Source organism: Leopardus geoffroyi, chromosome B2 (genome assembly GCF_018350155.1).
Source record: "Leopardus geoffroyi isolate Oge1 chromosome B2, O.geoffroyi_Oge1_pat1.0, whole genome shotgun sequence".
NCBI lineage: Eukaryota > Metazoa > Chordata > Mammalia > Carnivora > Felidae > Leopardus > Leopardus geoffroyi.
The window spans coordinates 150946069-150958912 of NC_059332.1; the positions used below are offsets into that span (position 1 = coordinate 150946069).

At 57.1% G+C, this 12844-nt stretch overlaps 1 protein-coding gene across 5 annotated transcripts in view; it reads left to right on the forward strand.

Annotated features, from left to right (window-relative positions):
- The window catches only part of SMOC2 (SPARC related modular calcium binding 2), a 173660-nt gene that overhangs the window by 63134 nt on the left and 97682 nt on the right, over positions 1-12844 (forward strand). For 4 of the 5 annotated variants that reach the window (XM_045500327.1, XM_045500324.1, XM_045500326.1 and 1 more), the window contains exon 5: positions 12722-12769. The exons of the other annotated variant lie outside the window; for it this stretch is intronic. In XM_045500327.1, the coding sequence (XP_045356283.1) occupies positions 12722-12769 (48 nt within the window). The remainder of the gene's footprint in view (positions 1-12721; positions 12770-12844) is intronic. 5 annotated transcript variants of the gene reach the window in all.

A 12844-nucleotide genomic window follows, 5' to 3' on the forward strand; every position in this document is an offset into this window, starting at 1 on the left:
TCCTCTCAGACCCTCTCTCTGCAGGTGAGCGTCCCTTCCCACTTCCCCGGGGTTGGGGCTGTGACCTCAGGGGGCCTGGCCAGTGGCCAGTGAGGCCAGTGGCCTCTCGCCTGCTGCCGCCGCTGGTGCGTTGAGTAACTTCCAGGCAGCTGCGGAGAAGGCCCGTCAGCCCCCCGCCGTAGCCGTGCTCTTATCCTGCACAAACGTGAACGTGGAGAGCAGGTGTTGTGCTAAGAAGCTCCGCAGGTCGTGGGGATTGTTGAGAAAGTCAGACCAGGGAGCTTCCGGATGTGGGAGGCGACGCCCGCACGCGCAATGCCCGGTCACGCTCAGTCTCTCTCTCACACACACACACACACGTGGACAGTTTATGACAGACTCTTGCACAGCGTGGCTTAACTTCTTCCCAGATGCTGACAGAGCCTCCCAGGCCGTGCAGCACGGCAGGGCGATAGGGCGGCGCTCTGCACGGGGCCGTGACACTGATACGCACCACGGAGGGCCGAGCTTTCATCTGCACACAGCCAGGGACTCCCTCTCCGCGTGTATCCCCCTCTCTCCACTGGTCTCGCAGCTGGTGTGCCTCATGGCTAGGGTCCCTTAGCCACGGCTGTGAACAGTGGCCGTGGCTCCCGCCCGGTTTACTAAAACTGGGTTAGCCTCAGTGTTCAACAGTTACCTTTCGCCCTGGAGTTCACACCAGGCTTATCCTGTAAGTTCATGCTATAAAAATGTAAACACTGGGAGAAGACATTTAAAACGTAGCCATAAAGAGTGACTGTCACTTAGAATGTGCACGTGTGTGTGTTTGTCGTGAACACGCGCAACCACGGAGGCAGGCCGCAGCGGAGGGAGGCAGACATCCGCGTGTTGGCGAGGTTTCAGCGGCACACGAGAGCCCCTGCCCCCGATCCTCCTCCTCCTCCCTTCTCCCAGGAGGACCTTTGAAAGAAACATATTCCATTAACATGTATTTTTAAGCCATTAGTACAGAATACCCAGGCTCCTGTTAATGGATAAGAAAAATGAGACGACTCTAGCCAAAAGTGGTCCAAAGCCTTAAGCAGGCAGCACGTTATAAAGGAGGGAAGCTAATGGCCAGCAAACAAACGGGAGACGGGGTCGAGACTCACGCAGCAGGGAAACGCACGTGAACGTTACAGTCGGGTCCCCACACACCACCCCGTTAGCCGCAAAGAAAAAGCGATCCGTGACGTGCCGGCGAGGCCGTGGAACCACAGAACCTCCCACGGCTGCCGGAGCCACCGGTGCAGAACCCACGCGCCCTTCCCGTGCGGGCAGCAGGACGCAGAGCGGCTACGGAGAAAAGCACTCACGTCTGCGGCAGGACAGAGACTGGCACCAGGACGTCCGCAGCAGCATTTGCTGTAACCACCAAAACCGGGCAGTGGCTGGATGTCCGTGGTTCCTGTCGTGGTTCGCTCGGTTCGTGCCGACATGGGGCTCCGGCGTGGTCCCCAGCGGACGCACCGAAACACAGGACACACGGGTCCATTTAAAATGCAACACCAGACAAAACTCACCCCTGGCACTTCGAGAAGCCCCTTCGGGTGGGAAGCCGCAGAGGCAGACGAGGAAGGGGTGATCACACCGCCAGGACGGCGACTGCAGGTGCAGAGAGGGGTGTTGACTGGAAAGGGGGTTGGACGTGGGGACTCTCTCTCCTGCCCCGGAAGCTGTTTCTCTGCCTCTTTGACAACAGTCCATCGCGCTCTGCCGGTGCGTTCGTGTTCTTTCAGGCACGAGTGCAGGATTTCACGGATTTAAAAAGGTGTGGAAAGTTACAAGTGCGTTAAATTCCTCGTGAGGTCACACATCTCCCGGAGGATCTTCCCGGGGGGAAAGGGCGGGGGTTTAGATGCCTCAGGAGCCCTGTGAGGACGGCCGCACCGAGGCGGGAAGGGAGGCCGGGACAGGTGTGGATGAGGATTTGGGGACGAACGGCCTCAGCGTCTGCCCTCCGCGATGTTCTGGAACAGTGGGGGGTGGCAGGCCTGGTGGCCGCCGCTCGTGGGGCCCCGCCGTGTGTTGGGCGTCACAGCAGCCTGGGTGGGAGGTGGGCTTACCTTCTATTTTACAGGTGAGGACTGTGCCCAAGGCCTCCGTGCTTTAAGGGACAGAGCTAGGACTTAAATCTACGTCTTTCTGCCTCCATAGCCCACATTTTCGGCCACGTGCAATAATGTGAGTCCATGGGCCTTGAACGCCTTGCTGAGAATGTGTGTAAGTCCCTGTTTGAAGTCCACGGCCACGTGGAGGTTCTGTCGCAGGTTCTCGGAGGGCAGGAGGCTACTTGCGGCCCCCCAACCACATTAACACCTCGGTGTTACTTCTGCAGACCTGCCGTCTATAACCAGCTCTGGTCAAGGATGGTCCCTTGGGGTGAGGACGCCACTCAGATCGTCACAGCTAGTGGGTGGTCTGCTTGGTGTTTCCAGCCACGGCCGCCGGGTGAGCGGCGCTCAGGCTGTGAGGGGCAGAGGCTTCAGGGGATGCGGTGGCCCCGGCCCTTCTGCCCCGTTGGCACCCCTTCCTGATGACTGGATTATTGAACCCGGCGAACCCCTAACGCAGTACTAAGATTCCGCTTTAGTAAATCGTAGTGTGTGTGACCGTAGCCTAGGGCTCACGGGGCGCGTTCAGCCGTACCTTTCTCCCGAGGAATCTGCTCGTCGTTATCGCTGATTAATTTATCTGTTGTTGAGGATTTGCCAGGTAAGGCGCGTGTGGCGTTGAGGCCTCTGCAGACACGTGGTCTCGGGCCAGGAGCTGCAGGCACACGGCAGGAGTGGACAGGTGAGGGAGAGATCGTTCTGGGAAGGTCTGGCATAAAAAGGGAGCGGAACGGTCTTGTTCCCACCGTTTATTCTAGATGGTTCCTGCTTCTTGCTTTCCTCTTCGCGGATCTTGCGCCTGAGGCAGGCCTGGAGGATGGTGGGAGGTCTCTCCCTTTGTGCGGAGAGCGTGAATGTCCGTGGCAGGCAGCATATGGCCTTGAGAAGCATTGAGGACCGAAAAGCGGCTCTTTGAGCTGCATCCAGGCGCACTCCAGGCCTTGCTTGCCGGAAGGCGGGTGTTCCTTACTCATGGCTTGGGGATTTATAGCTCGCCTTGGCCTGTTGATCGAGACCGCTGGGTCTGCGGACGGCTTTCTGCGCAGGGTCTTTCCCTGCACGGGGACGCTCCGGGGGTGAAGGAAATGACAGGGAACGCGCCGAGCGTGGCCCCCGTCGTCTGTGCTGGTGAGCGGCCAGGCCAACATGTCTCCATCTGAACACCGCTGGTTTGTATTTATTCTGTAAGGATGTGTTCTCCTCCTCCTTCTAACGATTTGAAGAGTAACGTTGCTGGGGGCCGGGTAGGAGTCAGAGACAAAGGACTTTTCTCCAGGGGAGGATTTTTGTAGCTCGCCTATTCGCTATCATTTGGAAATAGCTTCAGGGTTTTTAATCTCACGTCCCTTCCGTAACTGTGCCCCGTGGCCAAGAGCTTATTCCCGGCAAGAGTACAAAGCGGTTTGAGACCCTGTAAGCTGAACCTGTGTGCACGATTTCCTCATATTTCAGTACCCCCAGAATCTTCGTATGTAGCTCAGCTTGAGGTATGTGTTTGAAGTCAGCCGCAGAGTTGGGGACACAGGGGCGCGGAGGGGAGACGTCCCGCGACCGTGACTGAGGCCCTCCTGGGATCCGCCCGCCCCACCCCGTCTTGCACCAGGGTGGGTTATGGGGAGGGTGCTCGAGAGCAGGACGGAGATCCTGTTCAACCTGACGTCGCCACACCCCGTGTTCCAGCGCCTTCTTGTGGCGCGGGACAGCAAGCCACCTCTCCGGCCCTGATTATTTCCTGCCAAGTTTGGTGACAAGTGTCATCTCTCCCTCCGTGTCAGTTATCGGAGGCTTTGCTTTGCCCCGGACGGGAAGGAGTAAGTTCATGGTCCTTTCCTGGGGCCGACGGCACTCACACATTCCCATTACTTACCTGGGTAGCTTACACGTTTGGGTTTGCGAAGGCCCAGGCGCGAATGCCAGAGGACGTGGGGTTCCGTGGAGACCCTCAGTGTGTCTACGTGATACATGGTAGGCGGGTCTGCAGTCCCCCCGTTTGTCCACAACGCCTGCCGTTCTGGCCTGTGCCTGGAGTGGAGGAAATTCACATTTCTGTGACTGTGCTAATCATTTCTGAAAATTTGCACTATGTTCACAGAAGCTAATTGTTCGTTTTTCACTAATGAAATTTCCCTGGCACTAAGTTAAGGACCCTGCGCGGCTGAGGAATTTGAAGGAAATATCCAGCACAACCGAGTTTCCAAATATTGAAATTAACAGCTGCAGCTGGCCGCTAACGTCTCTGGAGCGTTTCTTTGTGAAAAGTACGGAAATGCAAGTTCAAAGCTGCTTTGTGTGAATTGGAAAGGTCACCGATGAGAAGGAGCCCCCTTGCCCCCCTCAAAATGGCCTTTTTTAAGGCTTAACAATCCTCTTCCCCCAAAATGGTAGCAAAACAGAATGTTCCGGTGCACACTGGCAAGGGACCGAATGCACAGACGGCTTTAACGGAGGGGAAGGTACACCGGAGGGAGCGCGCCCTGCCGTGGCGCGAAAACCAGCCGGCCCCCCTGGGCTGCCGGGCTGCTGTGTAGACGCCACTCACCAAGATTTGTTTCAGAGAAAAATATAAATCGTCAGGGACCCCTGTGACCAGTTTTGAAGCGTTGAGGAAATTTGGTTTACATCCCTGGTGAGGTGTAAGTAGCCGTGGGATTCAGCCGACACAAGGTACGTAAACGTTCTGATAAACTTTCTGGAGGTGGTGGATTGATGCTGAAATTCTCTTTAAAAAACGAAGTCAGCTATTCAAGGAGAGGATCACGTGGTGTGGTTTTTACACCCAACAGGACTCCGCAGCCTGCCTGAGACTCAGTCTGAGGACCTGTGGGTCGGTGGGCTCTGGGCAGCAGCGGCCGCGGCCCGGCCCCTCGTGCGGAGTCCCGGTGGCCGCGGGGGCCTGGCTGGCTGCTGCCCGTCCCCACTGGGGGCCTCTCAGGGCCCTGCCTTGGGTCTGCTCACCCATTCCTTGTTAACTTGGACTTGGTATTGAATTATTCAACTATGTGCTGATGGTATTTTATTGTGGTTACTTTTCCTTCTTGGAAAAATACTTCATGCTTTTGCTGTTAATTTTCCTTTTGGGAAAAAAGAGTGCTTTCAGGTATCCGATACTTGCATTTTTAATTTATTTTTTAAAACATGTTTATTTACTTATTTTGAGAGAGAAAGAGAGAGGAAGAACACAGTGGGGGAGGGACACAGAGAGAGGGAGAGACGGTCCCAAGCAGGCTCTGCACTGTCAGCACGGAGCCCGAGGTGGGGCGGGAACTCACAAACCGTGAGATCGTGACCTGAGCCAAAATCAAGAGTCGGATGGACGCTCAACCGACTGAGGCCCCCAGGGTGCCCCATCGCGTTTTTATTTTTGTGTTACCGTCTGCTCGATTATTGTAGTTGATTGTACATTTGATACGGTGGCTAGTTTGTAATTGAGGCTTTCACGACTTTAGCTCTTTAGGATGTCCTTTTCCACACCTGTGCCTCAATGGCTCTTCTGTCGTCTTTTCTAATATTTCCTAAAACTGTAAAAGAAATCAAGAGATCCTGTCAGAGTGATGGTCCCGAGGTCTGCGTCCCACCCCCAGTGGCTGTGTCCTTCCGGAGACATTCTATGCAAAAACAAACAAGGATGTGTGTTTTCTTTTGAATTTTTTGAACAAGAGAACTTATTTTTATGGCACCTGTGTGTGCGGCGGCCGAGCTCCCGTGCCGGGAAGCCGTCCACGATGCCGCTGGGCTCTGTGCCAGCGACGTACCCGCTGATGTGCGTGAAATTGAGGCTCCAAAGCATACACGGAAGCATAGGAAACAGACATCACAGGCATTACATGCACGCCAACGGAAGATAAATCCAGAAAGATTCTCTCGGGCTGTGTGAAGAAAGACTTACGTACCCCTCCTCTGCCGTCGCAGAGAAGGAAGCTCTCAGCTGTGGGACCGTCGGCGCTCAGCCTGGCAGACGGCACATTCAGAGCATTGCTGGTCTCTGACACTCCTGCACGCGGGAGTCCGGACCGGCCTCACCGCACAGGAGACGAGGTCCAGGAAGGCAACCCCAGCGCCACCTGCACTCCGTCCCGCGGGGCGAGCGTGGGCCTGGCCGCAGGCTCGCTCAGAGGAGACGGGTCGATTGGCTTCGTTTCTTGGCCACAGAAACACAAAAGAGCAACGGGAGGTGGCCGTGGCCCGGCTGGGACTGGACACAGACACGTGGACGTGACGAGGATGGTGGCACATAATAAATAACCAGGCCTGCAGAAGGCACGGGCCGGGCCTCCCTGTGCAGAGCGCGGTCCTCAAGTTTCTGTCTGCGGAGCGGCCCGGAGGAGAGAGGCTGGGGTGTCTGGTTTCCGAGGAGCTTCCAGGTGACATGCTCCTGGCGGTGACACTCGCCCGGCCAGCCGCCTCTCGCTGTCTCTGGGCGAGGGACACGGTATCTGCCTCGGCGTCTCCTCCAAGCGGCCTGAACGTCCTGCTGGGGTCCTGTCTCTGTCACCAGCTCTGTGCCACCTGAGACGGAAAGAGCATGTGACCGGACCCCGGGGTGTCTGAGGCGGGAACGATAGCATCTGGTGACGAGCGTTCGGCTGTGGCTGCTGGGATCGGCCTGGGCCTCAGGCAAAGGTAACGGTGGGGCCCAAGTCTGGGCAGGAGGCCCCAGGACCTCCCTGGGGCAGGGTTACGGGTGATGAGGGGAGCCGCCCTGCGAGTCCCGGGGAGGCTCGGAGCTGTCACCTGGCCCTCTGGCCACCAGTGACCACCGACTGGCATGGCTGTGGCCCAGAGGGGCCTTTGTAGCCCAGGGTGACCGATGCTGCTCTCCTGGACCATCGGGTTTGTGTTGTGCCGGGGGACAGGGCGCAGGGGTTCGCGTTGTGCCGGGGGACAGGGCTCAGGGCCCCAAATGCAGCTCATTTCTGCTTTCTGTCTGCCCAGCACTGTCCCCAGGGCCACCCCCACCTGCTGGGCATAGCCCAACCTTAAAGGATGGCTGGTGGGGGTGGGGGCTGGTCAGGGGCCACTCGACCTGTCCTTGCCCAAGGTTGTGGGGACGAGGAGTGTAGCGGACCAGGCCCTTTCCGCATCTGAGGCACTCAGAAAAGACTCGTGGCTCCATCAGCCTGGAGGGGACAGGGCTCACTCTCGTCACGGCTCCTGCACAGCCCCCCCCCCCCCCCCGCTGTCCACTGGGACCGAGGCCCGCAGGCGTCTCTGTCCTGGGCCCGGGGGTGGCTGCTGCAGACAGAGGGGCTCCCTTGCTAGCCTCCCCAGGGGCCCAGCCTCATGAAAACCTGCGTTAGGTTAGCGCTCGCCGCCCTCTCGGGGGCCGGTGGGGTTCAGGGCCGCGTCGTACTCCAGGCGGTGCGGTATCACCTGCAAGGAAACCCGGGAAGATCCGGGGGGAGCGAGTCACCTTCGCCTGTTGGAAGGGAGCCCTGATTGTGAACATTGTACTCCCGGTCACCCATGGGACCTGGAAGTCCATAGGAAGGGTAAACTGAGGCAGGGGTTAAAAATGCAGAAAGCAAAAAAAAAAAAAAATGCAGAAAGCTCTGCGTTTCTCTCTGCGATTACCCTAAAGCCTGGTTCCTCAGGCACGTACCAAAAGTCTGTGGTCGTTGAAGTCGGGTATGGAAAACCATCGCCGTCTCGTGTCAGGCGATCCTTCCCGCTGTTTCCTTCTGTGTGCAGTGGGTATATGACATCTAGTCTTACATCCAGGAAAGACGAGGGATCGCCTAAGTGTCTCCTGCACCACCTGCCAACACCCAGGCAGCGTCATAGTGGGGCTGGTTTTAAACCGGATCAGCCACTACCGTGAGGACCAGCAGCCACGCTCCCCGAAGCAGGTCCCGTGGGGCGGGAGCCAGGAACACACTGATCGGCACGGGGTCCTGCCTGGGAGGGCAGCACGCGGGCCCGGGGGCTGCCTGCCAGTGCTCTGCAAACTCATGGAACGATCGCGAAGGTCATGTTGTCTCTGGACCGTCCAGTGTCTCAGCCCTGACGCTGGCGTTAATGGGGTCGGCTGTCCCAGCGACCCGAGGAGGGAACGCGGGCAGGGCCCTGCTCTACGGGTTTACTAACAGTTGGGGTCAGGCAGGTCCCCCCCCCCCCCGCCCCTGCACCTTGGCTCGGCCACGTGTCTACGCCTGGCGCCCTCTGTAGGGCGGACCTTTGACGGAAGCGCGATGGGGGGCTGGCGGGTTTCTGAGCTCTGATGCCGGTGTGGGTTTCCGTCCTGGGCCTCGGCACCCCCTGCATCTGACGCACGGCCTCCCTGCCCCCGCTCTCCACCCCCGGCCCGTTCAGCGCCAGGTCAGCGGGTCTGAGGGCAGGAGGTCTGGAGCCGGCAGGGTTTCGTCTGCCCTCACAGGTCCCGTGCAGGCTGCCTCTTGACCCAGGCTCTTCCACGAGGCTCTGTGGAGGCCGAGGTGACAGGAGAGTCCCTGCCTGGGGGTCGTGCACAGAGTGATGGGGACCAGGAGCCTGCGGGGTGCACTCGAGGACCCAGGCGTCCCCTTGGACACGCCGTGTCCCCACTCACCGCCAGCCCGCCTCTCACCCCCCCACCCCCCACTGCCTCCTCCGCCAGGGCCTGTTCACCCCTTCCTGCCTCCACTCAGCCCCCCCAGGGCTCACGGCGCACACATGGATGCTGCTACGTGACTCGGGCCCGTGAGACACCCGCCCAGATCTCCGTCTCCTCATCTGTATAATGGCATCACGACGAGACCTACTGTATAGGGCTCTTGTCAGCGTTAAGTGACCTCGCGTGTCGCGTACTTAGAGCAACGAACAGCACGCGGCAGGAACTGTGTTGGTTAGCCGTGCACACGACTGCCGTGTACTTTATTCCAGTAATTTCCAGTTAGCCCTCGTCTCCCCAAAGTAGACGGAACCTTTCAGGGCTGCGTCTCTCCTGTTGCTTGTCTAGCAACACACGAGAGCGTGCCCGGCCTGACCACCTGCTCTGAGTGGAGGCCGCGGGGCCCTCTGGGGCGCAAGGGCCGTGTCACCCTCCGCAGATGAAAGCCTCCTGTGTGAAGACAGAGGCCCCAGTGGCGTGAGCACCAGGCACCAGGCAGGCGACAGAGCGAGCGTTCCCGTGTGCCTGTCGCCTGTTGGTGTCCCGTCTTCGCTCAACCGGGAGGGGGCGGGGGGGGGGGGCCCGATGCTGCCCATGTTGCGGATGAGGGAGCCGAGGTCGGGACGGGGAAGCCGCCTGAGCAGGTGGCGGGGTTGTTCTCTGGCCCAGGTTCCGCCTCCTCCCTGCCCCGCGTGGTGTCCGTTCGGGGCGGGAGGGCAGAAGCAGCCGGGCCGCCCCTGAGCAAAGCCCGCTGGTTTTTGCTGGACGGAGGAGGGGCTGGTGGGACGCAGGGGCCCGTCTCTGGGCGCAGGGCCTCTGGGCCTCTGCTTCGAGAGAGCTCGGCATCGGCTGGATTTCAGACTCACGGCGGAGATGGGTGAGCGGGTGTCCAAGCCGAGATGCGTGTCCGGAAAGTACAGGAGGAGCGGAGTCTGCCCTTCCTCTGCTCCTTTTCTCTCTTTCTTTTTCCCATTCTCTCTCGCTCTCTGTTTCTGATGTTGTAAATCTGTCCCTGGATGTGCAGTTTCCAGAGAGGGATAAATCAGCGTGGCTTGTTCACCTGGGCCCTGAAGGAGCCCCGCGCCCTGCCTGCTGGACACGAGCTGGCCCGCCGCGGGCTGACCTCGGGAACCTCTCCCTTCCGCCGGAGCCGTGCACCCAGACCCCGCCTCCTTCGCTGTTTCTAAGGAGCGGTTGGCGCTGGGGAAGGAGTTTGCTGAGGGCACCCGCTCTCAGCAGAACACGGCACCCTCCATCAGGGCCGCTCTGGCAACGGGTCGGTGCTCCCGAGGGCAGCTGCATTGGAACCGGGAGCCCAGAATGACGGGCCTCACATTGTTCCCCTTACGCCATAGATATCGTGCTCCCTGCATCGTTTTTGTGGTTTCCTCCACCAGTGACGCGTACCCTGATTGCGGAAAAAGCCACCTCTTTTAAAATATCTTTTTAAGTGTATTTATTTGGGGGGGGCACAGGGAGAAGAGAGAGAGAGCCACCTCTTTTCAAATAGCATCAAATGATTTGTATCTGTAGGAAACGACGATGTCAAACTTACCTTGCTGTTCAATCCACAGTGCAGGTAAGCCCCGTCCTTGTGATGTGTGCCTTGGATCGATATGGTGCCGTATGCCAGTGACCTCCCAACAAAACTGAACAGTAAGAGAAAAAGCAAAATAGCGTTGAAAGGGGATGAGGTCGCACAAACGGAGGCGATTCAACTGTGTCCTCTGGAACGTGAATGTGAGGGCAGTCTTTGTGACCGTGAGCAGTGATCAGGCCTCGAAGGTTCAGCCGAGCAGCTCGTGGTTTAGGAAGCTGTTTGCTCTCTCCGAGCCCCCCTTTTCAAAACCCCTTTCTGCGCCCACGTCCTAGAGTTTCGTCGGTCCCACGCCCTCGGGGATTCTCCAGCAAGTCCTTATCTCTGGAGAGCTGTAATGACAGATAAGAGCTGCTTTCTGGTTCTGGCTTCATGGATTGGACTCAGCATAGCGGTGTTGCTGCGTGGAGAGCGGTGCTTGGCCGTTTTCCACACCCTTGGGGACGGGATGTCAGGGAAGGAGGTGAAGCTTGGGGAGATTTTTGTCCAGAGGCATTCGGAAGGTGTGGTGATTGGAACCTCTTCAGATTCTGTTGCAGCATCCTTGAACCATGGAGCAGGCTAGCAGCGACACTGGACTGTGCTTTAAAATCATTTCTTACATACTGAGAACAGGATGGAATTATCTTTGTGTGGACTGGTGCAGGGGCTGGTGAGCAAGCTTGGCAGAGGTTGGTCTGGGAGAAAGCAGGCCCGTGGGCGGAGGGAGACCTTTCCCGAGGCCTCTCAGCCGACTGTGAATCCACAGCTTATGGTCCTCGATGGTTGCGTTACAAAATACTGTCCTCAATGCTGTGGAGAAGCCCTCTCGTGCGGGGCGTCGGATTATTACAGAGGATATTTACATGTAGCTCAAAATGTTAACGCCTAAATATTCGGAAATATTACTGGAATACTACCATTTTCAGGCAAAAGTAGAAAACGTTTTTTGACTCATTGCAGAAACACATGATAACAGTAAGCTGAGGAGGAAAGACAGTTAAGCTCCTTGAGAAATCTAAGAAAGGCAGGCCCCAAAGGCTTGAGGATGAGGCCACGCCGTGGGCCCCTTTTATGTCCCGGGGAGTCTTGCCAAAAGCAGAATCCTGTGTTTTGAAGCCTGGAAACCATGTACCTTTTCCCCAAATGGCGGGAGGGCGGTAACCCGGCGTGGTCGTCCGTAAGCAGTTCTGACGTCCTACGGAGAACGAGGTCCTTCCTGTCGCCTGGAGAGCACAGCTTCCAAATGCACATGACTCAGTTGTTTCACAGAATCAGGGCTGGAGGAAGAAGCGTGTCTCCTCCAGAGCTGGGGGCCGACGGGGCGCACTTGCGGCAGACCCAGTGGGCTTCCCCGAGGTTGGCGGTGCTCGAGAAGTGCTTATCGTGACCGCCCCTTGTCCCTTGCGGTAAACCCGCTGACTTCCGTCTGGCTTCCAGGGAACCAACGGTATCTGTGAGGTTGTGTTAACGCCTGTCCCGTGAGATCCTTTCCTACGATGACCTGCTTGGACGTCTCCTACTATGTTACCGTTATGGCCCAAGAGACAGGATAAATAGTCTCAAAATACCATACAGTTTACATCTTTAGTATAAGTGACGGTTTGTACGTCAATGTCACATTCAAGATTGTAAGACAAGCGATGGGTCTCGCGTCTGTGTCTGTGATGTCCACACTAGGTACAGAGCCCAGCATGTGACTCTGGCAGTCCTCGGTGAGTCCTGCACGGACTGTCCTCACCCCGTCAGCAGGTAGACTCCAAATTCGTCCTGAGCACGGTTTTTTGTTTTATTCCTTTGGGGGAGGGCACTGTAATGGTGCGGGAGGAAGTCAGTGCTTGTGCTGTTTCAAGCTGCCAGGAAGAGAGCACAGGGCTGCCCATCTATCTCACGGATCTCTCGGTGTATCAGAGACATCACAAACACTCCGCGAATTACTCGGTCAGCTCTGAATTTTCCTGCATTCTTCTACGATCTCAGATGGCTCCTCAACTTTCTTTCCTATGGAACGAAATCCAGCCGAAACCAGGGTTTCAAGTATCTTCGGTTGCATAACTTTTATTACTTTAAAAATGTTTCCTTTTTAATTCTAATTCATTCTGCTGCCCCAACGTGGTGATGTATGTGAAGGGGATGATGACGTTTTTCAAGTGAAGAGACTGACGTGTTGTATCTTCAAGAGTGCGGGTCTCAGGTACGTGGCCGACTAGTTAGCAACAGAAGTAGGAACTAATCTTTGGTTTACTAGCTTAGGGCTTGTGACGGCAGATGACGTGGTCACCTCTGGGTACTAGGTGGCTTGTGCAGCCTAATGAGAAAGTGACAAGCACGGTGAACCATTGGAAGTGGAAGGAAGCATTGTGTAACAACTGTGGATGGGCACTTGGGAGCCAACGATAATTTCTTCCTTCTTTCCCCCCTTAGGTTCCATAAATGAAAAGTTACCCCAACGGGAAGGCACAGGAAAAACAGGTAACTATCTTAAAATAAATTTTCATGATGATAGTGTATTAAAGCTAATTCAGTCTATGCCCTAAAATAGCTCCT